This window comes from Cydia fagiglandana, chromosome 12, assembly GCF_963556715.1.
Source record: "Cydia fagiglandana chromosome 12, ilCydFagi1.1, whole genome shotgun sequence".
Classification (NCBI taxonomy): Eukaryota; Metazoa; Arthropoda; class Insecta; order Lepidoptera; family Tortricidae; genus Cydia; species Cydia fagiglandana.
The window spans coordinates 2,355,911-2,383,332 of record NC_085943.1 but is presented as its reverse complement, the minus strand read 5'-3'; the positions used below and the strand labels follow the sequence as shown (position 1 = coordinate 2,383,332).

The 27,422-nt window shown below is 46.1% G+C and overlaps 1 protein-coding gene across 1 annotated transcript in view; it reads right to left on the bottom strand.

Moving 5' to 3' along the window:
• LOC134669369 (synaptotagmin-4) overlaps positions 1-27,422 on the bottom strand; it is a 60,793-nt gene that overhangs the window by 5,301 nt on the left and 28,070 nt on the right. The window contains exons 2-8 of the mRNA XM_063526885.1: positions 26,687-26,809; positions 15,135-15,304; positions 13,843-13,997; positions 7,177-7,311; positions 6,367-6,480; positions 1,240-1,351; positions 218-345 (exon numbers count right to left, since the gene is read on the bottom strand). Of these exons, the coding sequence (XP_063382955.1) occupies positions 218-345; positions 1,240-1,351; positions 6,367-6,480; positions 7,177-7,311; positions 13,843-13,997; positions 15,135-15,304; positions 26,687-26,809 (937 nt within the window). The remainder of the gene's footprint in view (positions 1-217; positions 346-1,239; positions 1,352-6,366; positions 6,481-7,176; positions 7,312-13,842; positions 13,998-15,134; positions 15,305-26,686; positions 26,810-27,422) is intronic.

The window sequence follows — 27,422 nt, the reverse complement described above, 5'->3', positions numbered from 1 at the left end:
CGGATAGATAGAAGACTACGATAGGTTTATTTCTCGTTCAAAACCCAAATAACCAATTGGGTTTCTGATTTTTCTTCTTAAATAAAGGATGCCCTGAAGGCAGCGGCGTTAACAGCCGCGCCAGTCTCACAGGTTAAGTTTCTGAGGAGTGTATCGCGGCACAACAGATGCTCCAGTATTTTTTTTTGCTGTAAGTAGCAGTTTAAAAGGTCCTTACGGGTCGGCGAGGCCGGTGACGTCCATCTTGGGCAGGTTGCGCGCCTTCAGCAGCACCACGGTGAGGCGCGCGGCGGCCGGCTGCCAGCACAGCGACACCAGCACCTCGCCGCGGCCCACGCTGCGCATCTGCAACATTACACTTCTTAATTACGTTTTACAAGGACCCCTATTCGACAAGCGATGTTTGATCTATCGCGTTGATCTCCCGTTGATGTGGGAAAATCATTAAGTTCTCGAATACGTACAATGTCAAAATTTTACATTAACAATCCACAGTTAGGGTGACAAGCAAACCAAACCGAACCACCCTTAAGTTTAGAGTGGAGTTTTGGTTGTACCAAATGATATTATCCACCGTTGATGGAATCAACACCCAGTATGCAATAAAATCAACTGTTGATTTGACGTGGATGCGAAATCTGACAGTTGTACATGTCGAATTCGGCTCAAGTTATTACAATGTGATTGGCTAGCCTAGATCCTGCCCGCAAGCAAAAAAATGATCTTCAATGCAATCCAGGAATATCAGGGACCGCCATTTTAGCACTTCTCGTAACCGGTCGGTAATATAAAAGGTTCACTAATATTTTATTTGTTTTGAGGAGTAAAGACAGGTGTCGTAATGGGCTGGCTTAGATCAAAAATCACAACAAGCATGTGCATACGCGGTACATGGCACAGATTTAAATCCACAAAAAAAATCCTAGGCTTTGACGACGGGCCTACCGCAGCCCTAGCTCTAACCCACCACTACCAACCAACTAGCTTCATATGTGTATTTTGTATTTCATTATTTCAGTTTAAATAAATTTGTTGTTGCCGTAAAGACCCGGTGCATTATTTTGCTTAAGTATTTTTTAAATTGGGACTTGACCCGTATACCTACTTACATATAGAGCAAGGAACAATAATTTGAAAAAGTTCATACTTATACTATTATTCGTAAGTGAAAGTTTTTCCTCACTAGACTAGCCCATCCCCTTAACAGTATCAATCAGGATGGATTTCAGTGGACAGTACCTTGAGACTACGTGGTTGGATCTCGCGACACAGCGCCATGGCCTCGCCGCTCTGCAGTTGAAGCGTCGACAGTGGCGCCACCACCTCGCCGATTATCTCGTCCCGGGAGTATCTGAAAATAAATAACATTAACATTAGGTGTCTACCTCTAGCAGGCGTGGCTCACTTCACGATTTCGTCGCTTTGCAACAGCTAGCTACAAGTACATCCGTTCCACACCAATTTTGGTGGCTGGCCATAAGCCGCGCGTGGCGCTGTCGCCACCTAGCAGCCATATGCCATATCTGTCCATTCTGTCCTGGCCCCGTAGCCAAGATGCCGATCGCTTACACTCCGTAGCGATCGAAACGCAACTGTCACTGTCCCACTAATATGGAAGAGTGATAGAGAGACATAATGCTTTTCGTTGTCGAAGCGATAGCGATTGTAACCTTGGCTAGGCCGGCTGATCGTAACAGATGCGTTTTGTTAGAGAGTGAGTCTTCTGCACCTAGTACTATTATTATTTCTGTGCCTCTAGCCACAAACAAAGGAAAGAATGATGCTAGTACTAATTTGCAGACGGAGAAATTCTGCAAAATTTTCCACTTGGAGTAATCGCAAAACATTCTTACGATTCCCTACTGAGGTATGAATTTTCCTCTTTCCTTAAGTACAATTTATTTGTGACCACGATTTTTCCGTTATTTATGCCTTATCGATTCCATTGTGTAACGTTAATTAGCCGTTTCAATCTATAAATGTTTTTCGTTACATAAAGGAAACCATAAAAATGTAGGCGAAATTGGGTTCCATTCAATGAAACCCACGTAAAGTTATTGAAAAATTCACCCCTCAATATTTCTTCTTCTTCCTAGCGTAGTGTTATCTCGGCCTTTGCCAGGGTTCGCTTTCCTACTTGCTTTCCCCCAACCCCCTCAATATTTATTAAATTAAAATCAAGCTTCCCACACTGAGAGAAAAATCATCACCAGCAGTGGCCTATTTTATAAAGCTACAAGTTACAATTTACAAGCGGAAGTCTCGTTCTAATACATAGGGTGAGAAAGAGACTTCCGCTTGTAAATTGTAACTTGTAGCTTTATAAAATAGGCCACAGGAATTAAAAAACAGTTCTGTACTGGGGGAAAAAATTAAGTTTTATTAATAATTATGGACGTTTCACTATTTCTGTAAAGTTTATTTACTTCTACAAACAGCTCAGTAATCCCAAATATAATTTCAACAAACAGATAATAGAAATTGCAAGAACTAATAGAAATTGCAAAAGTCAATTTTGTTCCTATTAGTTAACTCTCCTTGTCCCCGGATTAAGTTTATTTTTGTAATTCTAAGTGTGTTTTTGTTGTACTTTTCTCTCAGTGCATGTTATGTCCGTAAACGTAAGTATTAAGTACCTATGACCGACAAGGAACCATGCAGTAGCCCGATAAATAACTATGTATATCAGAAAGTAAGGCTAGGAAGCCGAGTTTTTAATGTGGCAACACTGTCCAGTAGCCGCACAGCCCTATTTTCTTGGATAAAAATTTCGGTGTCATGGTTACTGTGGTTTGGGGGGGTTTCGGGGCCCTACCACCATCCTCTGGGCCCAAGTCAACCTCACCTGCTCGCGGTCCCCCTGCTGACAAACGGACGAGGCTATGGCGAAACGGCTTCTCCCGGCTCTGCCCGGGTTGCGCGGGTCAGATGGTAGTCGCCGCGTGTAAAAAGCCAAAACACCAAACAAAAATGGAAAATCGAAGAAGAAAACGCACCACGGATAGGGCGCCGCCGCATAACGGCGCGCAGGGGGATCGCCCTACCCCTGCGACAAGTGGGCGAGGGCTACCGGGTCAAGGGCGGGCTCGGCCAAAGACGTTAGCCCGAAAGGTCCGCTTTGCCACGTGGAACCTTGGCACGCTGTCCGGGCGTTCCCGCGAGCTAGCCGACGTACTCGCCAGGCGGAGGGTGGCAGTGGCATTCCTGCAGGAGACTCGATGGAAAGGCAACAGGTCCCGGAACATCGGGAATGGATACAAGCTGATGTACACGGGCTCTCCGAGTGGGGACAACGGAGTGGGGGTGGTGCTCTCTGAGGAGTTCAGGGATAGCGTTTTGGACGTAAAGCGTATAAGCGACCGCCTTATGGTTGTAGAGGTGCTTATCGAAGGGGTCGTGACCAATTTGATAAGTGCCTACGCCCCACAGGCCGGTTGTAGCGATGCGGACAAGGCGATGTTCTGGGAGCATTTCGGGGAACTGCTGCAAAGCATCCCGTTGTCGCAGAGTGTTGTTGTGGGTGGCGACCTGAACGGTCATGTGGGTGAGAAGTGTGAGGAGTTTGGGCGTGTCCACGGTGGTTTTGGTTTCGGGAGCCGTAACCCCGAAGGGGAAGAAATTCTCCGGACGTGTACGGCTGCTGATCTAGCCGTCGTGAACACGTTTTTCAAAAAGAAATCCGAGCATCTGATCACCTACAGGAGCGGGAGGAGCGCCACTCAGATCGACTACTTTCTCACTCGGAGAGACTATATCGGCAAAGTAGCCACCTGTAAAGTCATACCGGGAGAGAGTCTCACTGCCCAACACCGAGTCCTTGTGATGGACCTGCTCGTCAAGCCCCGAGGCACATACCGGGAGCAGTGCCGCCCCCAAACCCGGTGGTGGCTGCTTGAAGGAACCAAGTCCCATGAGTTTGCTGCCGCTGTCAACGACCTCAGTGTTGTGACGGATGGCCATTCCGTACAGCAAATCTGGGATAGAACTCAGGCAGCCATCACACGGGCGGCGAAGGCGGTGCTGGGGGTGTCTAAAGGGGGTCGCAGGCTTGACAAGGAGACTTGGTGGTGGGACGCCACAGTCCAGAGGGAGACTAGGGAGAAAAAAGCCCTCTTTAAAAAGTGGCAAGCGTCCAGATCTCCTGAAGACCACGCGGCATACAGGGCTGCCAAACGTGCCACTAAACAAGCTGTAGCCAGAGCCAGACATAACCACTTGCGTCCTCTGTACGATAAGTTGGAGACGTCTGAGGGGCAGAAGTTCATTTATAAGTTGGCACGATCGAGGGTCAAAGCGGCGCAGGACATCTCCAAGTGCCGCTGCGTAAATGACCCTCACGGTAACCTGCTATGCGAGGATCGCGCGGTAAAGGAGAGATGGCGCTCTTACTTCCACAACCTGCTGAATAACCAGCACAAAGAGGTGCAACCTCCGGATCTCCCTCCGAATCAAGGACTAGTGCCACCGATAACGCCGGAGGAAGTCGAGGCGGCTCTTCGCCGCATGAAGAATCGGAATGCTGTCGGAGCCGACGGAATCGCTATAGAGGCGTGGAAGTCGATGGGCTCTCAGGGTGTGAGCATACTCACTGATATTTATAACCGCATACTCCTCACCGGGAAGATACCCAACCAGTGGAGGCTGAGTATCATTACTCCAGTATTCAAAGGTAAGGGCTCGGTGCGGGAGTGTAGCAAGTATCGCGGTATAAAGGTTATGTCTCACACCATGAAGCTCTTTGAGCGCATAATCGATGCTCGGCTCCGACAGGAGTGTACAGTCTCGGGGTGTCAATATGGGTTTCGGCCAGGGTGCGGAACGATGGACCCTGTATTTGCCCTGAGGACCCTCATGGAGGGATACAGAGCAAAGAACACGCCTCTACATTTCCTGTTTCTGGATATGGAAAAGGCCTTTGACTGTGTCCCTCGTGAGATGATCTGGTGGGCGCTGCGGTCCAAGGCTGTACCTGAGGCCTATATTGACACTATCCGGGACATGTACCACGATTCTGATTCAATAGTCAGGACCGCTGTTGGTGACACCAACCCCTTCTCTGTCACTGTTGGAGTACATCAGGGCTCTGTGCTCAGCCCGTTTCTGTTTAGCGTGATATTAGACGCCCTGTCAGCCAGCATCCGAGACTACCATGAGCAGCCACCGTGGCTATTCATGTATGCTGATGATATCGCGCTGACAGACTCTGATAAGGGCCGACTTGTCCAGCGTGTGAACAGATGGAGGGGGTCGCTGGAGAACGGCGGTCTTAAACTAAATGTGGCGAAGACAGAGTACATGGCCTGCAATAGTACAGATCCTCTACCCGTCCGCATAGGCGTGGACATGGTCGAGCGCACGGATCAAGTTAAGTACCTAGGATCTGTACTTAGCACTACCGGGGACATCGACAGCGACGTCAAAGCCCGAATTTCCGCTGCTTGGGTCAAATGGCGGGAGATGACTGGGGTTATTTGTGACCCCAAAATGCCGATTAAGTTGAAGGGACAGGTCTATAAGACCATCATTAGACCTGCCCTTCTGTACGGCAGCGAGACTTGGCCTTTACTAGAGCGGCACAAGCAGGAACTGCGTGTCACGGAAATGAAGATGCTACGGTGGATGTGCGGAGTTTCACGCAAGGATCGCGTCCGAAACGCCCACATTCGGGGTAGTCTTGGCGTCCGTGACATCGCAGACAAACTGCAAGAGTGTCGCCTTCGTTGGTATGGCCACGTCTCGCGCAGACCGGCAAGTTACGTGGGTAACAAATGCCTGGCCATGCCGCCTCCTCCCGGTACGGGAAGAAGAGGCCGGCCCAAGAAGCGATGGCTTGATGTCGTCAAGGAGGACATGCGTGCCAACGGACTCACTACCAGGGATGCCGAAGATCGGGCAAAGTGGTCACGAAGGAGTCGGAAGGCGGACCCCGGGTCCTCGCGCCCCGCGCGGGGGCACCACCGGGATTGACGCCAGGATGATGATGATGATGGTTACTGTGGTTCCCAAGTCGGTCACTGCCACTACGTTATCTACTTGGAAAAACATTGACAATGGAGGAGAGTATTTTCATAAGGGCTTATTTCTCTATGGGCACCATACAAAAATAAGCCCTTTTGAAAAGACACTCCTCAATGTATAGTCCCGGACTCGGGTATGTCCTTAAACTACGTCCAAAACCACCGGTGGACGGGCAGCAGCGTCCCTCAAATTCGGTGTACTCGACTGCGATCGCCAACCCGCCTGCCAAGCGTGGCGATTATGGCATTCACCCCCCATCCGGCACGTATGGAGGTCGAAGGGGGAGGCCTATGTTCAGCAGTGGACGTCTTATGGCTGAGATGATGATGATGATGAATGTATAGTCACCTGTCAAAGCTAAGTACGACGAAGTGCAGAGTGATGGCTGGGAGCTGGTGCGGCGCCAGGCCGTAGAAGGTGAAGTCTTCATCGTACACGGGGCAGCGGGTCTTGCGGACCACCCTGGAATATGGAGCACATAGGATAAGTAAAGGATCTTCATTGTCACCCACTGCTGTTTGAACTTTATAGATTGTCTGGCCGATACAGTAAGGTAAGTATGGTGCATGGTAGGGACTGTATTAAGGTTGACTCACGCTAGACGTGCCGGGGCCGGGCCGGAGCCTCTGGCGCATCGTTTTCTATGGAAAGCACCACGTGATCATCGATCTGCCGTCATAGAAACTGACATGTCGGACGCCTCGGCCCGGTTTAGCGTGATCGTCATCCTTCAGTGAGACGTTGACACTCGAAACGAAAAAAGAACTAGGTGAAAAGGTAGGGGCTAGGGATTTTGGCTGAAAAGGGACACGACTAGTATCCGTCGACTCGCGCTGTCGGATTGGTTGCCCAATACGTTCTTACTCTCGAATGAAGTACTTAGTCGCGTGCAGTCTCCAAATAACTTATCAGTGTAGTATGTAGAGAGAGAGCAATAAAAGTACTTTCTCTAGGCGGTTGTTGTGCCTGGGGACCAAAGTCCGTCGAAAGTTAACTAAGAGTAGTATACATATATATGTAACTGACATTCGGATTTATGTAAGCGCAATGTAGGAAATGCTAACGCCATCTGTTAGAATTTTGCGTCACGACGTGGACAAAGGAGATGCCACACCGGGAAGGTGTTCCCATTGGATATATGTAGTTAACGATACCGACCTGGTCTTGACCTTATGTTGTTTGTCCGGCAGCAGCTGCAGTTTAACATAGGGGTCGGGGCCTGCGGGCTCGCGTCCTGGCAAGCCCTGGCAGGACACCACCGACACCACCAATGCGTTCTTCTCGTTCTCATATCTGAAAATAAAACACATGTAAAGACGTGGAACTTTATAAAAAGTAGAGTTCCATTGGACTTAACTTTATTGAGGTCCCTCTGTTTCCCATAGAGTTTTAAGTCATAATGTATTGTTTGTCATATTATCGTTAGTCATAAAACTGAAACCGTTAACTTTTCAGGATTTTCGTAAGGTTATTTTATATATACCTAGGTTAGGTTAGGTTAGGTTTGTTTTATGGCAATCATGAAAAGTTACGCGTTTCTGAAAAAAAAACAATTATGACTAACGAAAATTCGGACAAACAATACATTATGACTTAAAACTATTTGGGAAACAATAGAGACCCAACTTTATTTTGTGTCATAATCTCATAAGAGTTAGACCGAGATGAGTCTGCAACGATTTTGATGGTAATTTCCACCATATTCCATTTTGTAACGAAACGATCATTAAATAAATCCACTTTCAAGACTCCGAGCCACAAGTTTGCGTTTTCGAACTTTAAGATACGTCAATTAATAGATCTAGAAACGATATGGATTAGATATGTCAGTGTCAAATGAGACGTGCCTTCAATCAAGAACGTCGCTTTTGACACTGACACATCTAATCCATATCGTTTCTAGATCTATTAATTAACGTATCTTAAAGTTCGAATCGGGCAGAGTTTAATAGTTCTAAACTAATCGTGAAACCGCAAACTTATGGCTCGCAGTCTTGATTTCTAGACTAGACGCTCATTTATTTCCTATACCCTACCCTAGAGCCTAGAATAAAAAGCTCTAATCTGTCTTTTATTAAAACAGATATTAAATAACAAAATAAATTAATTATAAATCTAGCCCTAAATTAGCCTGAGGCATTGTTCCCAGGACGCTGGCCGCGTTGACCTCTGCACAGCGACGCTGAGTTTTTGTGCAAAAAAAGGGGCAGCTCGTAGGTCGCCAGACACCCAGACTAGTTTAGTAGTCTTTTACTAGTTTTTTGGTGTCTGACGACCAAGGACGGAGGACGGAGGACCAAGGAAGGAGTTTCAATTGCAAGTGCCGAAAATACGTACCTAGTTCGGTTGCAAAAATGTAATCTGTCTAGGTATAAATACTAATAAACATATTGTGTTACCAAGCCAACACAAATACATATTGAAAAGTTGAGAGCCACCACACCCGCAATACTTCAATAAAAACAAAACCAAAATCAATAGCGTCGGGAGCAAATATCGTGTATTGTATGAAGTTTAATTAGATACTTCAGTACTAGAACCCGTACCACGAGTTTACCGCGGCAGTATTCGCCAGCGCGCAACTCACTCGCAGATCATCTCAGATTTACCGTTAGTGAGAAGTTAATAAGAAGGTATTCTAATGATCTGAGTGCCTAGCCAAAGTGACAATCACTTGCGCTACGACAACGCAACGCTTTGTGTCTCTCTATCACTCTTCCATATTAGTACCTCACCGTTAGTGATAATTGCGTTTCGTTCGCTACGGAGCGTAAACGATTGGCATGTTGGTGACGAAAACGAAAAACGTTGGAAATAAAAACCATTTTGGCGACACACTCTTCTTAGCGTGGCCTGTTCCGGTGTAGGACTAGAGCTATATGGGACATAATCTATGCAAAGGGACCTTATTGTCGATGGCTTATTCGACGATAAGGTCCCTTTTCATAGATAACGTCACATATAGTCACCAGAATCTAGTGACTAGACTAAGCTTATTAAGCTTTAAATATGCAACACAATAAATAAATTGAATATTATATTGTTAAACTCATGGTAAGGGTACTACAATCGTGCGTCGGAACAATAAAAGCAAAATGGTTGCTGCCGGGTAGAGTTGGTCATTATTGTTTTATTTTATTACCATATTTGTACAATATATTTTAACTTGGTGTTTCATAAAATAGGTATTACTTTATATTTTGCAGTCAATTATTTCTAAAATCGAAGCTATGCTGATGATGATCCTTCCGGCCGATTTCGGCTTGATTCGATGATTTCTTGAACTCGCAATTGAATTGCAACTCTATTTTGGACTTATACAAGTAAAACTAAGAAATTTCATTCATTCTAATCATTCCACTAAATGCACATCCATCAGTACCTATACCTTTTAAACTAAGTTTAGAACTATAAAAACATTCTTACCACCTTACATTTACAGTTGGAAAAGCCAAAACTGGAGTCATTTAATGTAGAAAAATATATTACCTATAAAAGGAACAGTAGCGTCGTAAATTTAAGTTTGCACAGGCAACTTTACTTGTTTGCCGTTGGACAAAATATAAAGGTGGTTTTGTTGTAGGTATTATTACTTTGAGGGAAAAATAATGCACCCGTAGACTTTTAAATATAGCGGTATCAGTCACATGGGTCTCTATTGTTTCCCATAAAGTTTCAAGTCATAATGTATTGTTTGTCCACATTTTCGTTAGTCATAATTTGGTTTTTCTCCGAAACGCGTAACTTTTCAGGATTGTCATAAAACAAACCTAACCTAACTATAACCTATCTATTGGATAACCCTACGAAAATCCTGAAAGTTATCGGTGTCAGAATTATGAGGTTATGACTTCCCTTCCTTCTTCCCCGTATCCGGCAATGGCGACTCCATCAACAATTCTTATCCGAATTATGAAATGCCCTTATGTGGCTCGCAAAACCAAACTTTGTCTTGAAGATATGGTCACACGACCGGTGACCGAATGCGGTGAGTTATGACTAATGATAATCTGACAATCATTACATTATGAGTTTGAATAAGTATGGGACTTAAGGCCTATTTTTCCTATGGTTTTTTATTAAGATACTCGTATCCGCCCAGCAGCCGGTGCGGCTAAAGGTTAAGTTTGTCTGAAACAGGCCATAAAGACTTTTACTGCCGCCACGGGGACGAATAAGTATACCTATCAAGGCTTTACGTTTTATTTGTCAAGATGTCTGGTAACGTAGGATATGGAACGTGAGCTATTTATCCTGAAAATAATATTACTTAATAAGAAAGCTCTAAAGCTAAGCAAACCTTTAAGTCACTCCAGCCTGCGGCTGTTGTGATTCTATAGACCCTCGTTTACAATATTTTCCTTACCCCCCCTCGTACCATAATGCACTATTTAGTACTTTTCCACACTGTCAGTTCTTGGAGGATCTATATCTGAATCCCTAAAGTCTTTTCTCCTATCTTTGCATTCCCCAATATAGTTTGTCATAATGATCAGTGTCCTAACACTAAAAACCCTAATTTTGTTTTCCCTAATTATTATTTACTTATCCTAATGTTATTAAGCATATTTTCTTTTTTGCGAAGGTCGCAGTTCTAACCCTAACCTAACCTACTTTTGTGGCAGCAAATTCTAAAACCTAACCAGTTTTCAGAACCTTACATTATGGAAAATAATCGTTATGACAATTGATCGTTAGGGCATGTGCCCATTAGGACAAACCAGTTAGGGCAAGTGACTTTAGGATAAACGTTGTTAGGGATTCAGAATGACACCCGTTCTTGGAAGACTATTTGCAGAAAGTTTCCCCTTACCCGACGTAAGACAGCTTGTTACTATAAATTGCTGTAAATAATGAGTTTGACGCACGCCGCCGCGCGGGGGCGTGAGTGGGCTCCGATGGCTTTTAGTTGTTTACCACCTCATTGATTTTATGGTTTTCACATTGGAAGCGCATCCGCGGGCCGCTGCGGTGTGCGAGCGGGACATCGATGCGTTCATAGCTGTCGCGCTCGCACACGGGAGAAGCGTGTGACAATCGCGTATAGGCAGGGTTGCGAAACTCCTGACTTCGGCCAAACTCGGCTCAGCATTGCTCCGAGCAATTATTAGGGTTGACACGACTTGACGTCCCTTTGCTTGCACGACCACAGATGATAAGAAAATGGCTTGAATTTTGACAACCCTAAATAGCCGAAAGGGATAGTGCCATTTATTAGAAAGGGACAGCATGATTCGACCCTGAACCGCTGTCAAACTTCGGTTAGGAAGTTTCCTTTCTGTACCTACGGCAGTAGGTACCATTATTTATTATAGGTTGCCCTTGTTTACTTCATCATCATCATCATCATCTCAGCCATAAGACGTCCACTGCTGAACATAGGCCTCCCCCTTCATGATGGGGGGTGAATGCTTGTTTACTTATGTCTATCAATTAAACTAAGAACACCTCAGGGAGCTTTTAATTCTAAGCTATTAAGTTACTTAGTTATTTTTTATTTTGTATTGATTGCCTATTAAAGAACTCATCGCGTATTTGTTTCGCTATCAAATTTTAGCGTGGGAGGTACATATCCTTTATTAACTCTTAGTCTAGACGGGTATTAAGATATAAACTGAAATAAATGTCATATACCAAGAAAAAGATAACTTAACGCCTCATATAATAATGTTCTCTTGAACGATTTCCACAGGATATGACTTAGAGATCCAGTTCACATCTAATAGATATCTTACTCTATCTAACGTAAAAGTGACATTGGTTGCCCGAATTGCGCTGCAAAAGAGAACTAGTTGCTATCTAAACTATAACGTATCTAGAATGGATCTAGTACGTGTCGTCTCTTGTGAATATCTTGAAGTTCGAATACGCCAGTAGGTCAACAATTCAACATTCGTCTGGTCCTATCACCACAGTTAAACGTATTTGAGATGTATTGTCATGACTTTACACATATTTTTGAGTACGCATTTCATATTTAAAGGAGTAAGACCCATAAGTGACTGGTTCTCGATATCACCCACCTATATTTATTTAGTAGGTACTTAACCAATCGATTTTACCGCGTATTGCTTGTTTACCCCGCGTATATCCATCTTTATGGCTGTCATTGATGGATTGGTAATAAAAGAGAAATCGCATATTTACTATGGGATTCTAAAAATGCCTTAACGTGTTTCTAGATACTTAAAAGGTCATAATAGGAAAAACTGTGTCATTAGCAGAGTTTTAAACGGAATGAGGTAGTAACAGTTATCAGAATAGACGAATGTATAGTTTTTTTTAGCATTAGAAATAAGGTAAACATTCTTGATGTGTCTTTTAATTTAAAAACTTTATTAAAAAAGACACGTCAAGATCGCTTACCTTTTTTAAAGTTCTTTCTAGTACTAAAAAAACGAACTATAATAATAATAATATATGTTTTATAAATATCCTTGACATTTTTTTTTGTATATCCTTTATTTGTTTCAAACATCAAGTGATTATAAGTTACGGGTGTTTCGGTTAGTTGAAAGGTACTCGCAGGAAATCCCTCATTCCTGGTCTAGAGATGTCAGGAAAGTGCATAAGAACATAAGATGTGTCTTTAGGTAGAGTTGAACCACAAATAAACTGCGATACTGAGTCATCTTGTAGACATAAACGGTATTCGAAAAGTCATGTGATGTAGTCTTAGGATGTAGTCCTACTTTTTTTAACTATAACGTACTACTCTATACATTTTCTATGGAAGAAATACATGAGCGCTCATAGTAGTACCTATGGGCTTCATAGTTAAAGAAAGCTACAGACTGTAGATCAGAATTGTTATATTCCTATCTTTTAAACCAGCACTTCAGCATTGAATAGGTATCTTCCTTTAGCCTGTCTGCCTGCGGTCAGATTACGTCCTGATCGAAATATCGACCGGCTTCCCGGCCGGTACGTTGACACAAGCCAACAATGCAGCCTCATGTATAATGTAAGCGGTTTTCGATTCCTATTGTCCACGAGAAATGGACGTTCACTACAGTCTCGCATATTGGTATCTAGGTATTTTGCGGAGAAAGCACTGTAAGACAGAATAGTAAAAATTGTATTATGAAGTTGGACTATGTAGTTCAGAAGTAGGTGCCTTAATGCCCGAAAAGATGTATAACTAGTAGGTATAGTATTGTACAAACAAACCATGGTATAATACAATGGAAAAGGGTCGCATGGCACCCTGGTAGGGTATCGCAATCCCTTTAAACTCTCTTAAAACTAGATGCGCTTGGTATAGGGCATAGGATTTGAACAAGGAAACGCTATCATCTGTCTCTCTATTGCATATAATATGGAAGAGTTTTAGAGACAGAAGACATTTCGTTGTTGTAGCGCAAACGATTGTCATCTTAGTTAGGCCCCAAGGTCCCGGATCTTGGGGTCCTGAGCCGTATGGCACATCCGTTTTCTATAGAAAGCATTACATTATCGAGAACACATTTTGGGACAAATAATGTCAAGGCTAAACTCGGAGTTTCTGTACGTGATCGAATCAGAAATGAGGAGATCCGTAGACGAACTAAAGTCACCGACCGGATTAGCAAGCTGAAGTGGCAATGAGCAGGCCACATTACACGCAGAGAAGATGGCCGATGGGGTCGAAAAGTGCTCCGAGTGGAGACCACGGACTCGGCGCAGCGTAGGACGTCCACCCACAAGATGGGCTGACGACCTTATTAAGGTCTCCGGAAGACGCTGGGTGCGGGTCGCTTCCAACCGGTACGTATGGAGGTCGAGTGGACGTCTTATGGCTGAGATGATGATGACGATGAATGTCAAAGACAAAACGCGACTCACCGCAGTTTGAAATGCAAGTCGCCGAGCCGTCCCTCGTTGTTGTCGGAGTCGGCGGGCTTGTTCGGCTTCTCGGTGGCATTGGCGTCGGCGAGCTCCTTGCTCAACGGGGCCGGCTCCGGCGCCGTCGGCGTGTGCGGACTGTTGCCGCCGGATGACTGCAAGATAACATTTGTATATTGAGCGGCAGGTTAAGGATGACTCACGTTAGACCGGGCCGTGTCCGGGCCAGAGCTTCTATGGCAAGCATCGCCTGTCATGTCATAGAAAAGTAAGCTCCGGAAGCTCCGACCCGGACAGGGCGCGGTCTAACGTGAGTCATCCTTTATTTAGTCGTTACGTTGATATATAACCGCTCAAGTGTGGGGAAATTCTAATCGGGTTCTCTACTTTCGAGAAATTATAAATTTTTCAAGGTATTGAGCACGTATATTTCAGGACGGGCCTTACGGGCACTAAAAATGGTACTAGTTCAGCGGTGTCACTGACGAATTCGAGCTGATCGTGCAGTCTAACGCAACTAGTTGCGACCAATCGCGCGCGTGATGCGCACTCATCAACCAATCGCGTTGCAGCGGTGTCACACCGCTGTACTGGCCCCATTCATGTCCCATTCTAATTGCCCGTAAGGTCAGTCTTGAGATATACGTCAATGGTAATGAGCGGGTGAAAGACACTTGAGTGTAGGTAGTGGATGACAGTGCCCGGAAGGTAGTAACTTATTAGTTTTGTATTTACAAGGGTCAGCGGCGGAATCGTCGTGGTCGGCATGTCACGGGTGCGGTCGGTGCGGTAGGGTGACTTGCGTTGCGTAAGTGACGCTGAGCTTAGAGAGTAGTGACTAGTGTTGCACTTGCACTTGAGCCTAGAGAACGCACGGTAGTGGCTAGTGATGTACTGACCGGGATCTGCGCGTTAGGCGGCGTGGTAGCTGGCGCAGTCGGTGCGGTAGGTGACGGAGACTTGCGCAGGTAGTGGGTCGCTGAGCCTGGAGACCGCACGGTAGTGGCTAGTGATGTACTGAAGGGGATTTGCGGCGGAATCGGTGCGTTAGGTGGCGAGGCAGCTGGCGCAGTCGGTGCGGTAGGTGACGGAGACTTGCGCAGGTAGTGGGTCGCTGAGCCTGGAGACCGCACGGTAGTGGCTAGTGATGTACTGAAGGGGATTTGCGGCGGAATCGGTGCGTTAGGTGGCGAGGCAGCTGGCGCAGTCGGTGCGGTAGGTGACGGAGACTTGCGCAGGTAGTGGGTCGCTGAGCCTGGAGACCGCACGGTAGTGGCTAGTGATGTACTGACCGGGATCTGCGGCGGGATCGGCGCGTTAGGCGGCGAGGTAGCTGGCGCAGTCGGTGCGGTAGGTGACGGAGACTTGCGCAGGTAGTGGGTCGCTGAGCCTGGAGACCGCACGGCGGTGGCGCGGCGTGGCGGCTGGAACACTAGCGCCTTGTCTGGGCCACGCTTGCCTCCTAAGAGAAAAAAAAAACATATTTACCTATTTGAGATCAAATCACAGTGGAGACATTTAGAATAAAAAATAAGCACGTCCATAAAAAAATTAGAACGAAACTTTATTTTATTTACAGCGATAAATACAACTATATAATTCAGACGGAACTAGACGCAAACACGCATTGACAGATCTCTATCGGTGAATTTCGCGATTTACATGCTGTAGCGGAGTTTTACTTTTAGGGGGATGTAATGATAACCTCGTACTCGGATCGTATCGTACTCGTACATGGATCTCTAAATATATAAAGCACAGTATAAAATAGCTACTGCAATGACCATAAATCAACTCTCGATGGGCGCACAATTCCATCTCCTCTCAATCTCGTAGGTATCTCTTGTTATGAATGTAACCTCAACTCTCTCAGGGAAAATTAGAAGGGCCCCAAGTCCCGTGGCTTATATCGGTGGATGCACGGCACAACTGAATCTCCACAACACAGGAGAACTCATCGTGCATCCCGCAACTCATATATTCTCATAAACTCAGAATCTCATATATCTCTCAACTCATAATATGCGATGAGTACTGAGGTGGGGACCATGTGGTCCCCGACGAGCCTCCACAACAACCCCTACAGCTCATCCATCAGCCTCCATATAGAAACCTCCAGTAACTCAAACCGATAAACTCTAGCCACCTCACTTGTTACATTCAAACTCGAGTTACACACAAAGAATATCACACAATTCTTCAACTCAGATAGATCTCAAGGTCGTCGCTAATTCAAGGTCACTGCAATATCCATATATATCGAAATATAGATATGTTTCGCTTACCAAGAATCTCCTGTACGTGATGCACGCGCCACGGCGTCACACCACCTCTTACGTACCAGAAATTCAGACGACCTCTCTCAACTTGTCTCAACTCGGTTCCCGCCATCTTCCTCGCTGTCACACATGACACTGCCGACCTCCATCGCCAGTGTTACCAGCGAAAGTACGCTAAGAGTGACAGATAAGATACATACCACTATGACAGTCTTCGCGATCTCCGCGACACTCCCCAAGGCAAAAGGGTTACATCAGCAGCGTCATTAGCTGACGCGTCCATTCGGCTATTCGCTCTCTAGCCCAAATGGCAGCGTTCCTCCTTACTCTTGTCGCTTCCTCTGGCCGCTCTTCCATAACACTTGGCTCTCTCACTTCTGTCTCGTGTGTATCAGCAGCGGGAGCTTGCTCAGTTTGCGTAGGACTACTCTCTGAATCTAACACAGAAATTTCCTTCTCGGTTGCAGACTCAGTAGGGATTGTTAGTTCATCAATTTCCATCTCGGGCTCGGGTATTGTTTCTGATGCTTTTATGGGTTGCATAGCTTCAACCATCTCACTGTGTTCAATTGGTGTCTCTGCCTTCTCATTGTCTCGTGTTGGTAGTTGTGCATAATCCGTTGGGCCATACGTATCAGACTCTAAAGGATACAGATGGGCTATGGATCTCGTAAACTCTGTATTGCCAACTACTACTTTGGCTGCTCGGCATTCACCATCACGGCTTCGGATTAAACTTGATATTTTACCAACCTTCCAATTGATTCTATTTTTGGTATCATTCTTAATCTGTACTATGTCACCGACTTCTGGAGACTTCTTTGACATCACTCGTGGTTGTTTATGAGAGTGGCTGAATCTCTCTCGCAGACTTGGTAGATATTGATTGGTGAACATCTCTTTATATTCGTTAAGAATCCTCTGACCTCTCTTCCAGCCTTCAACCAAGTCGACTTTGGTATTGGTGCCTTGCGAGGTTCCCTCGCCAAGTTCTGGGTTTATTTCTAGACATTGACCTAGAGACAGAAAATAAGCTGGTCGCAGCACTCCCTCTGGGTCGGAACCCACTGCAGTCAAAGGTCTCGTGTTCAATACAGCCTCAATCTCCTTCACTACTGTATGCATTTGACCATCTGTTAGTAAATGCTTGTCAAGTGTGCGCTTTAAGCAGTGCTTTACCAGTGCTACTAATCTTTCGTAAAAGCCGCCTTGCCAGGGTGCAAGCTGCGTGATGAATTTCCACTTTATATGTTTCTCCTGGCAGTATGAATGTATTAGTACTTCACTCGTCAGCTTGAACTGTAGTGCATTGTCGGATATCAATACTTTAGGTGGTCCTCTGGCCGCCACGAACCGCCGTATCGCTAGCAAGCACTCCTCAGCTGTCAAAGCCTTGACCAACTCCAAATGTACAGCACGAACTGCTAGACATGTCAGAAGACAAATCCATCGTTTTTCTCTGCCAGTATTTGTTTCCACTAATACCGGACCCAGATAGTCCAATCCAGTAAAGGTAAATGGAGAACTATAATTAACCCTTTCACTAGGTAGTGCAGGTGGCGGTGGCAGTTTGTAAGGACCTCCAGAATACTTCTCACACTGCGAACATCTTTTCAGAGCTTTCTGTACTTGGGCTCGCCCATGAGGAATCCAATACTTTTCGCGTAATATACTTAGCGTGTGTGGAACCCCAACATGGTAGTTGTCTCTATGCGTCTTCAGTATTATCTGGGTTGTGAAGGGCGATTTCTTCGGAACAAGAATGGGATATCTCTTATCATACGACAAATTAACATTCGCGAACCTTCCTTTGCATCTCAAGATCCCATCTTCGTCTACAAAGAGACCTAAGTTTCGTGACAAACTGGTCACCTTTCCTGAAACTTCTTCTGAAAAGAATTTTCCTTGTAACTTTTTAATCTCAGTCACTGTCTCTTCAAACTTCTCTTCATCTGATGGGTTTTGAATAGAATCCACACTTTCATGAAGTGTAGTGACTGCAGGGTTATTCTCCAATTCAGAAAGGTTAAGATCACTATCTTGGTCCTCATAGCCTCTTATTGTCATCTCTGGACCATCCACCGTGTCCAGAGCCCTCCCGGCCAAGCACATTTCTTCCTTCTTCTGCTCCTTAGGCCAATCACTTTGGTCTTGTAGAAGAAAATCTGGACCATGGAGCCATAGATCCTGTTTATGATGCCACAATTCAGGTCTGGTAGCGATGTCTGCAGGGTTCTCTTATGAGTTGACATAGCGAAGCTCTGCGCCTAAGGTATCCTTAATTTGCTTGATCTCATTGACTCGTCTCGATACAAATGGTGGAAGTAATCTACTTGATTTGATCCAAGCTATGACAACTTGACTATCGGTCCACAAATATATCTTGCATATATCTAGGTCTATGTGGCTTTTAACATACCTCAGAAGTCTACTTCCTATCAGATACCCTAGCAATTCAAGTCTAGGAATTTTGAGGTCACTTTTGTCTTCTGCTGGGGTTACTCTGGATTTAGACATGAGAAACGCAGTTGATACTTGCTTTCCACTTATGACGCGCAGATAAACAACTGCTGCATATGCATTCATAGATGCGTCAGTGAAGCAATGTAATTCATACTTCGTACATTCCGACTTTGATCCACTTGCGACATGTCTTGGCAGTTCTACGTTCTTAACAACTTTTAAATTCTCAATTATGTTCCTCCATGATGTCGACAAGTCTTCAGGCAGAATCTCGTCCCATTTTAACTTCCTAGTGCAGATCTCCTGGAACAAGAGTTTTCCTGGTAGCATGAGTGGTGACACAAAACCACAAGGATCATACAGACGTGCTAGCACTCTCAAGACTCCTTTCTTAGTAATGCCTCTGTCTATGATCTCACTCTCAAAGGTTTCGTCACTCAGTTTGAGCTTTAAAGTGTCATTTTCCAAATTCCACACCAAACCGAGGATCTTCATCTCACTTTCCTGTTTAGCTCTCTTTTGCTTGGGAATCTTCTCTACAAAATCTTTGTCGTTGGACATCCAGTCTCGTATGTTCATTCCTAATTCTTTAAATGAGTTTGTAGTTTGAGCATACAAATTGAGAGCCTCTTCTCTTGATTGAACTGAAGTCACTAAATTGTCCACATAGCATTTATCTGCTATCACTGGAAGAAGACTTTTGTTGGTTTTTGAAAGGTGATATCGAATTGTTGCCGCTAGGAGAAAAGGACTCGATATTACTCCAAAAGGCACTCTGCAGAACCTGTACTGCATGATATTGTCTTCAGTCAGTTCCTTTTTCAAATCTTTGACCCAGAGAAACCTGGTCACATCTCTGTCCTCTTCTTGTAGACCAACCTGAAGAAAAGCCTTTTCAACATCGGCGGTGATAGCAATTTCCCCAATTCTAAATTTCAGTATCAATCCTGTAAGGTCTTCCAGCATGTTCGGACCTCTATATAAGCACTCATTCAAGCTCTTCTCGTTTTTCAGTTTAGCTGAAGCATCATAGACCAGTCGACCCCTTTTTCCCTTCTGTTGAACCATATGAAAAGGCAGATAGTGAACTGGATGGTCAGCAGGAATGGTAGGATCCACAACTTCTATTATATTCGCTTCAAGCTGTTCCTTCAAGATTTCCTCATACTCCGTCATGACTTCTTTATCTGATCTTCGTAATACTCCCTTTAATCTTCCAAAGGCAAGTCCAAAATTAGTAGGTAATTTTGGTGGATACTCTATCCACGGCCACTTGACCTGGTACCGTCCTCCACTGTATTTGACAGTATTGTTAAAGTGCTGAACGGCTTCTTCCTCACATGTAGTTTTTGGAGAATCACATATCCCGATGCTCTCAAGTGACCATAAAAATTTGACATCTATGGTGCGCAGAGGAAGATCTGGTTCTGTAAAGTCTTGATTGATATCATGGCACTGGCAATATGTAGCAACTGATAGAATGTCTCTTTCTCTGTTGTTCGTAGCACTTCCTGCGAGGAACCAACCAAAATCAGAATCTACTAGGTAAGTGTTATTTCCCATATCAACACTCTTCCTGATAAATGAGAAGTATAAATCATTTCCAATCAACAAATCGATGCCTTCACCAGTAGAAGCATCGTCCGCCCAGATGTCTATCATTGGTGACTCTATCTTAGCTATGGGTAGCTCTGCGGTGATGTGTGGAACTATATTCACTCTAATCAGTCTTTCAACATTACGTTTACTCACTACTGTTATTGTTGCATATGGGCATAACATTTCTCTGGGCTTTTCTGATCCAAACGTAAAAATCATCAAACAATCTTCTCCATCAGGTTTAATTTGTAATAATTTTGCTACTTTGTTTGTAATGTAAGTTCGTTGACTTCCAGAATCAAGTAAAAGTCTAATGCTCAGACTTCTCCCCTCCGCTGTCCTTACTTGGGTTACTGCCGTCTGTAAGAAATTAGATGGTTTATTCAACGGTACATTAACTGAAGTCATGTTTGAAAGAGCCATCTCACTAGCCTCACCCCTTTGCACCTTTTGTCGACACAGTGCTCTATTATGCATCCTAGAGCAATGTACACATCTCCTCTTTCTTGTGCACTTGGAGGCACGGTGTCCTATTTGAAAGCACACATAACACCTATCTTTGAGCTTCCCGATCCTCTCCTTATAAGTGTTAAATTTGGTGCAGTCCTCACTATAATGTTCTTCATTGCAAAATATGCACATTCTCTTAGGGCGTTTCTTGCTAGGTTGATTTGAAATTGCTTCCCTCCTCTGTTGCCATTTTCTCTTCTTTACAGCTCTAATTTGCAGCGTTGCTGTCGAAGCAGGTGTACTCATCTCCGTTGTGTCACTGGACTTTACTGGAATCACAGAATGTTCCATGTTTGTAACAACCGAACTCTCCATGGCTGTTATTACGGCGTCCAAAGCCTTCCAGATTGCAGCAAAAGAATCATCGGTTGACATAAGCCACACTTGGTATACCACTCTTGATGGAAATTTATTAAGTATGATAACTCTAAGGTGACTAGCATCAACTTTCTCCCCAAGAGCCTCTAATACCCTAAGGTGTTTCTCTATATTGTTCAGAGTGCGCCTACAATCTTCAGGTGAATCCTTAGCTACAGCTAAATTTTGCAAAGCATCATTGTGAGCATCGATGACCTTTGTAGGTTTACCAAAGCGGCTATTGAGAATGTCTACCGCAATCGGGTAATTCGTGTTAGTAGTTTCCAGACCCTCGACTGCTTGTAGGGCTGGCCCCTCTAATGACGCTAGCAAGTATGAAAGCTTCTCAACATTGGCAATGTCCTTATTATCAACATTAGCCGCGAATTTATCCCAAAAAGTGTTCCATTTTAGGATGTCACCGTTATATTTCCCTAACTCTAACTTAGGTAGACGCGTTCTATGATTGTTTTCCCCTTCATGGCAATATAGTTTTATCGCGATTTCTAATTCGGTCAGCGTGTCCTCCGCTTTTACTTGCATATCTCGACATTCATTGCATAAATCTTCTTTTATATCCGTCGCGCCAGACAAATATCTATTTAAATCTGTTGTGAGCACTGACAGTCTATTACTAACGTTAATTCTCACAGCAATTATCCTGTCCCTTGCTACGCCAGTCTCAATGCTGTTAAGGGCCTCTGCGGCTCCCTTTAACGCTTCTGTTAGCCTTTCCAGGCGCAATTGTAATGTGGAAAGCAGAAAGTCCATTTTGTACGCAATGCAAGCTATCGATGTACTTCATATGCTTCTGAATCTCCTGTTAATCTTGCATTTTGTTTGATGCTAATAATGGTTTATTTAGCAGTCTACTTCCACACTTTGGCACTCCTTAATTAAGTATTTGCACACTTTTATTAGTTTTCCACTTCTATAACAAACTTTTCTCACAACACGCAAAAGAAAAACGGGTAAGTTTGGAAAATACGAACCATAGACAAAGTAGACTAACTTATAAACTTCATTCTTAAACATCCTCTACACGACCAGACCGATCGATCTGTCGTATCCGAACGATTCCGTACCAAACATAATAAGTAATACGTGACGTAAATAAAGTCCGTAGGGAAAATAAAACAACAAACAAGTTTCAATATAATTTTTTTTTTTTTTGTAATAAAATTAATGAGGAAACGTGCGCAAAATGACAAATTTACTAAATAAATTTGACAATTGAATTTGACCGAAAGTAAACAGTGGCGTGTTTCTGAACGTGTTTAGAAATTAAATTCAGTATTGCCAGAATAAAAACATAATTACCGCTCCTATCTTATAGTTTGTCAAAAGACTGTCTCACTCCATAGACAGATAAAACTACACTATCTTTGTCCCACTCTAGCACCCAAAAGAAAAGGATGGGTAGATTTTTTTTTTAACACGGTATACAACCCGCGCAACAAATGCTGATTTATGGAAAAGAAAAAAAAAACAAGATCTCGTCTGTCGGCCGGTTCACTGTGTGATAAAACTCTAGTATCAATCAGTAGTATCAGTACTGAGTTCAAGCCATGCACATTCTCTTCATGGCTGGGCAATTCTCTCTTCTCATTCTCTTCATGTGTACGCACCACAATGGGCATACCCAAACCAAAAAAAAAAGTCAAGTTGAATAAAGAAATAGTTCAACATACGACAACTCTTTCTCATTCCAAACACGTGAACCGTAACCAACATATTTTTAAGCATTTCCACCAAAACATGTAGCGGAGTTTTACTTTTAGGGGGATGTAATGATAACCTCGTACTCGGATCGTATCGTACTCGTACATGGATCTCTAAATATATAAAGCACAGTATAAAATAGCTACTGCAATGACCATAAATCAACTCTCGATGGGCGCACAATTCCATCTCCTCTCAATCTCGTAGGCATCTCTTGTTATGAATGTAACCTCAACTCTCTCAGGGAAAATTAGAAGGGCCCCAAGTCCCGTGGCTTATATCGGTGGATGCACGGCACAACTGAATCTCCACAACACAGGAGAACTCATCGTGCATCCCGCAACTCATATATTCTCATAAACTCAGAATCTCATATATCTCTCAACTCATAATATGCGATGAGTACTGAGGTGGGGACCATGTGGTCCCCGACGAGCCTCCACAACAACCCCTACAGCTCATCCATCAGCCTCCATATAGAAACCTCCAGTAACTCAAACCGATAAACTCTAGCCACCTCACTTGTTACATTCAAACTCGAGTTACACACAAAGAATATCACACAATTCTTCAACTCAGATAGATCTCAAGGTCGTCGCTAATTCAAGGTCACTGCAATATCCATATATATCGAAATATAGATATGTTTCGCTTACCAAGAATCTCCTGTACGTGATGCACGCGCCACGGCGTCACACCACCTCTTACGTACCAGAAATTCAGACGACCTCTCTCAACTTGTCTCAACTCGGTTCCCGCCATCTTCCTCGCTGTCACACATGACACTGCCGACCTCCATCGCCAGTGTTACCAGCGAAAGTACGCTAAGAGTGACAGATAAGATACATACCACTATGACAGTCTTCGCGATCTCCGCGACACATGCCTTTATGCCTAGAAGCTAGAATGTAGTAAATGAAAGTAACCTAGCTTGTGCAGCGAATTGCGTCGCTTGGCGAGCCAGCAGGCAAGCCGAGTGAGCGTCGCGAGCACCAGCACTAGCAAACAGAATGTCAAGTCATGCCATAGTTACCTAGCTCGTGGAGAGAGTTGCGTCGCTTGGCGAGCCAGCAGGCGATCCCGGCGAGCGTGGCAAGCTCCAACGCGCCCGCTCCTAGCACTAGCAACCAGAATGTCACGTTGCCATAGTTACCTAGCTTGTGGAGAGAGTTGCGTCGCTTGGCGAGCCAGCAAGCGATCCCGGCGAGCGTGGCGAGCGCCAACGCGCCCGCTCCTAGCACTAGCAACCAGAATGTCACGTTGCCATAGTTACCTAGGTTGTGGAGAGAGCTGCGTCGCTTGGCGAGCCAGCAGGCGATCCCGGCGAGGATGGCGAGCGCCAACGCGCCCGCTCCTAGCACTAGCAACCAGAATGTCACGTTGCCATAGTTACCTAGCTTGTGGAGAGAGTTGCGTCGCTTGGCGAGCCAGCAGGCGATCCCGGCGAGCGTGGCGAGCGCCAACGCGCCCGCTCCTAGCACTAGCAACCAGAATGTCACGTTGCCATAGTTACCTAGCTTGTGGAGAGAGTTGCGTCGCTTGGCGAGCCAGCAGGCGATCCCGGCGAGCGTGGCGAGCGCCAACGCGCCCGCTCCTAGCACTAGCAACCAGAATGTCACGTTGCCATAGTTACCTAGCTTGTGGAGAGAGTTGCGTCGCTTGGCGAGCCAGCAAGCGATCCCGGCGAGCGTGGCGAGCGCCAACGCGCCCGCTCCTAGCACTTACCAACCAGAATGTCACGTTGCCATAGTTACCTAGCTTGTGGAGAGAGTTGCGTCGCTTGGCGAGCCAGCAGGCGATCCCGGCGAGCGTCGCGAGCGCCAACGCGCCCGCTCCTAGCACTAGCAACCAGAATGTCACGTTGCCATAGTTACCTAGCTTGTGGAGAGTGTTGCGTCGCTTGGCGAGCCAGCAGGCGATCCCGGCGAGCGTCGTGAGCGCCAACGCGCCCGCTTCTAGCACTAGCAACCAGAATGTCACGTTGCCATAGTTACCTTGCTTGTGGAGAGAGTTGTGTCGCTTGGCGAGCCAGCAAGCGATCCCGGCGAGCATGGCGAGCACCAACGCGCCCGCTCCTAGCACTAGCAACCAGAATGTCACGTTGCCATAGTTACCTAGCTTGTGGAGAGAGTTGCGTCGCTTGGCGAGCCAGCAGGCGATCCCGGCGAGCGTGGCGAGCGCCAACGCGCCCGCTCCTAGCACTAGCAACCAGAATGTCACGTTGCCATAGTTACCTAGCTTGTGGAGAGTGTTGCGTCGCTTGGCGAGCCAGCAGGCGATCCCGGCGAGCGTCGCGAGCGCCAACGCGCCCGCTCCTAGCACTAGCAACCAGAATGTCACGTTGCCATAGTTACCTAGCTTGTGGAGAGTGTTGCGTCGCTTGGCGAGCCAGCAAGCGATCCCGGCGAGCGTCGCGAGCGCCAACGCGCCCGCTCCTAGCACTAGCAACCAGAATGTCACGTTGCCATAGTTACCTAGCTTGTGGAGAGTGTTGCGTCGCTTGGCGAGCCAGCAGGCGATCCCGGCGAGCGTCGCAAGCGCCAACGCGCCCGCTCCTAGCACTAGCAACCAGAATGTCACGTTGCCATAGTTACCTAGCTTGTGGAGAGAGTTGCGTCGCTTGGCGAGCCAGCAGGCGATCCCGGCGAGCGTGGCGAGCGCCAACGCGCCCGCTCCTAGCACTAGCAACCAGAATGTCACGTTGCCATAGTTACCTAGCTTGTGGAGAGTGTTGCGTCGCTTGGCGAGCCAGCAGGCGACCCCGGCGAGCGTCGCGAGCGCCAACGCGCCCGCTCCTAGCACTAGCAACCAGAATGTCACGTTGCCATAGTTACCTAGCTTGTGGAGAGTGTTGCGTCGCTTGGCGAGCCAGCAAGCGATCCCGGCGAGCGTCGCGAGCGCCAACGCGCCCGCTCCTAGCACTAGCAACCAGAATGTCACGTTGCCATAGTTACCTAGCTTGTGGAGAGTGTTGCGTCGCTTGGCGAGCCAGCAGGCGGTCCCGGCGAGCGTCGCAAGCGCCAACGCGCCCGCTCCTAGCACTAGCAACCAGAATGTCACGTTGCCATAGTTACCTAGCTTGTGGAGAGTGTTGCGTCGCTTGGCGAGCCAGCAGGCGATCCCGGCGAGCGTCGCGAGCGCCAACGCGCCCGCTCCTAGCACTAGTAACCAGAATGTCACGTTGCCATAGTTACCTAGCTTGTGGAGAGTGTTGCGTCGCTTGGCGAGCCAGCAGGCGATCCCGGCGAGCGTCGCGAGCGCCAACGCGCCCGCTCCTAGCACTAGCAACCAGAATGTCACGTTGCCATAGTTACCTAGCTTGTGGAGAGAGTTGCGTCGCTTGGCGAGCCAGCAGGCGATCCCGGCGAGCGTCGCGAGCGCCAACGCGCCCGCTCCTAGCACTAGCAACCAGAATGTCACGTTGCCATAGTTACCTAGCTTGTGGAGAGAGTTGCGTCGCTTGGCGAGCCAGCAAGCGATCCCGGCGAGCGTCGCGAGCGCCAACGCGCCCGCTCCTAGCACTAGCAACCAGAATGTCACGTTGCCATAGTTACCTAGCTTGTGGAGAGTGTTGCGTCGCTTGGCGAGCCAGCAAGCGATCCCGGCGAGCGTCGCGAGCGCCAACGCGCCCGCTCCTAGCACTAGCAACCAGAATGTCACGTTGCCATAGTTACCTAGCTTGTGGAGAGTGTTGCGTCGCTTGGCGAGCCAGCAGGCGATCCCGGCGAGCGTCGCGAGCGCCAACGCGCCCGCTCCTAGCACTAGCAACCAGAATGTCACGTTGCCATAGTTACCTAGCTTGTGGAGAGTGTTGCGTCGCTTGGCGAGCCAGCAAGCGATCCCGGCGAGCGTCGCGAGCGCCAACGCGCCCGCTCCTAGCACTAGCAACCAGAATGTCACGTTGCCATAGTTACCTAGCTTGTGGAGAGTGTTGCGTCGCTTGGCGAGCCAGCAAGCGATCCCGGCGAGCGTCGCGAGCGCCAACGCGCCCGCTCCTAGCACCAGCAACCAGAATGTCGCGCCGTGCCATTCGCCCGCTGCAACAAACACAAAGTGAATATTAATTAAATAACAATTTGTAACTCCAAATAAATACTTTGTAAAAAATATTGCAATAATACCTATATCGTAAAATTAATCTGTCTCTTCTTTGTCGTACTAAAAGTTGTCTTGTTCAAGTGTTCGTTGTAAAGGCGTACCTACCTAACCAATAGGTACCCTTAATTAAGAACGTTCATTATGTATGTAAGTGCAGCAGCTGCATACGTACGTAAGAAGTTACGTACCTTAGGTTTAACGATATATGTATTTGTTGACGCAACTTTCAACTATTAACCACGTAACAAATACCATCAGCATACGTAACGACACCTCAAGAAACCAGGAAGCTCAATAACATAAAGTCTCAGGCTTCTTCTGACAACGTACTTATATAAAATGTATCGGATTCCTTCACGCTCTTACATGATATGCGTGAAAGAGAGAACGTTGTCGTTTCCATTCCAATATCAGTTTTACTGTAAATAGTATATAAAGGAGCAGCTTGCACATGCACTAGGCACGTGCACTGTGACCTACTTTCTTGGGAGTTACGACCCCATCTATATCCAATTCATTGCAACATTTATGTTAGAAGCTAGAAACAAATCA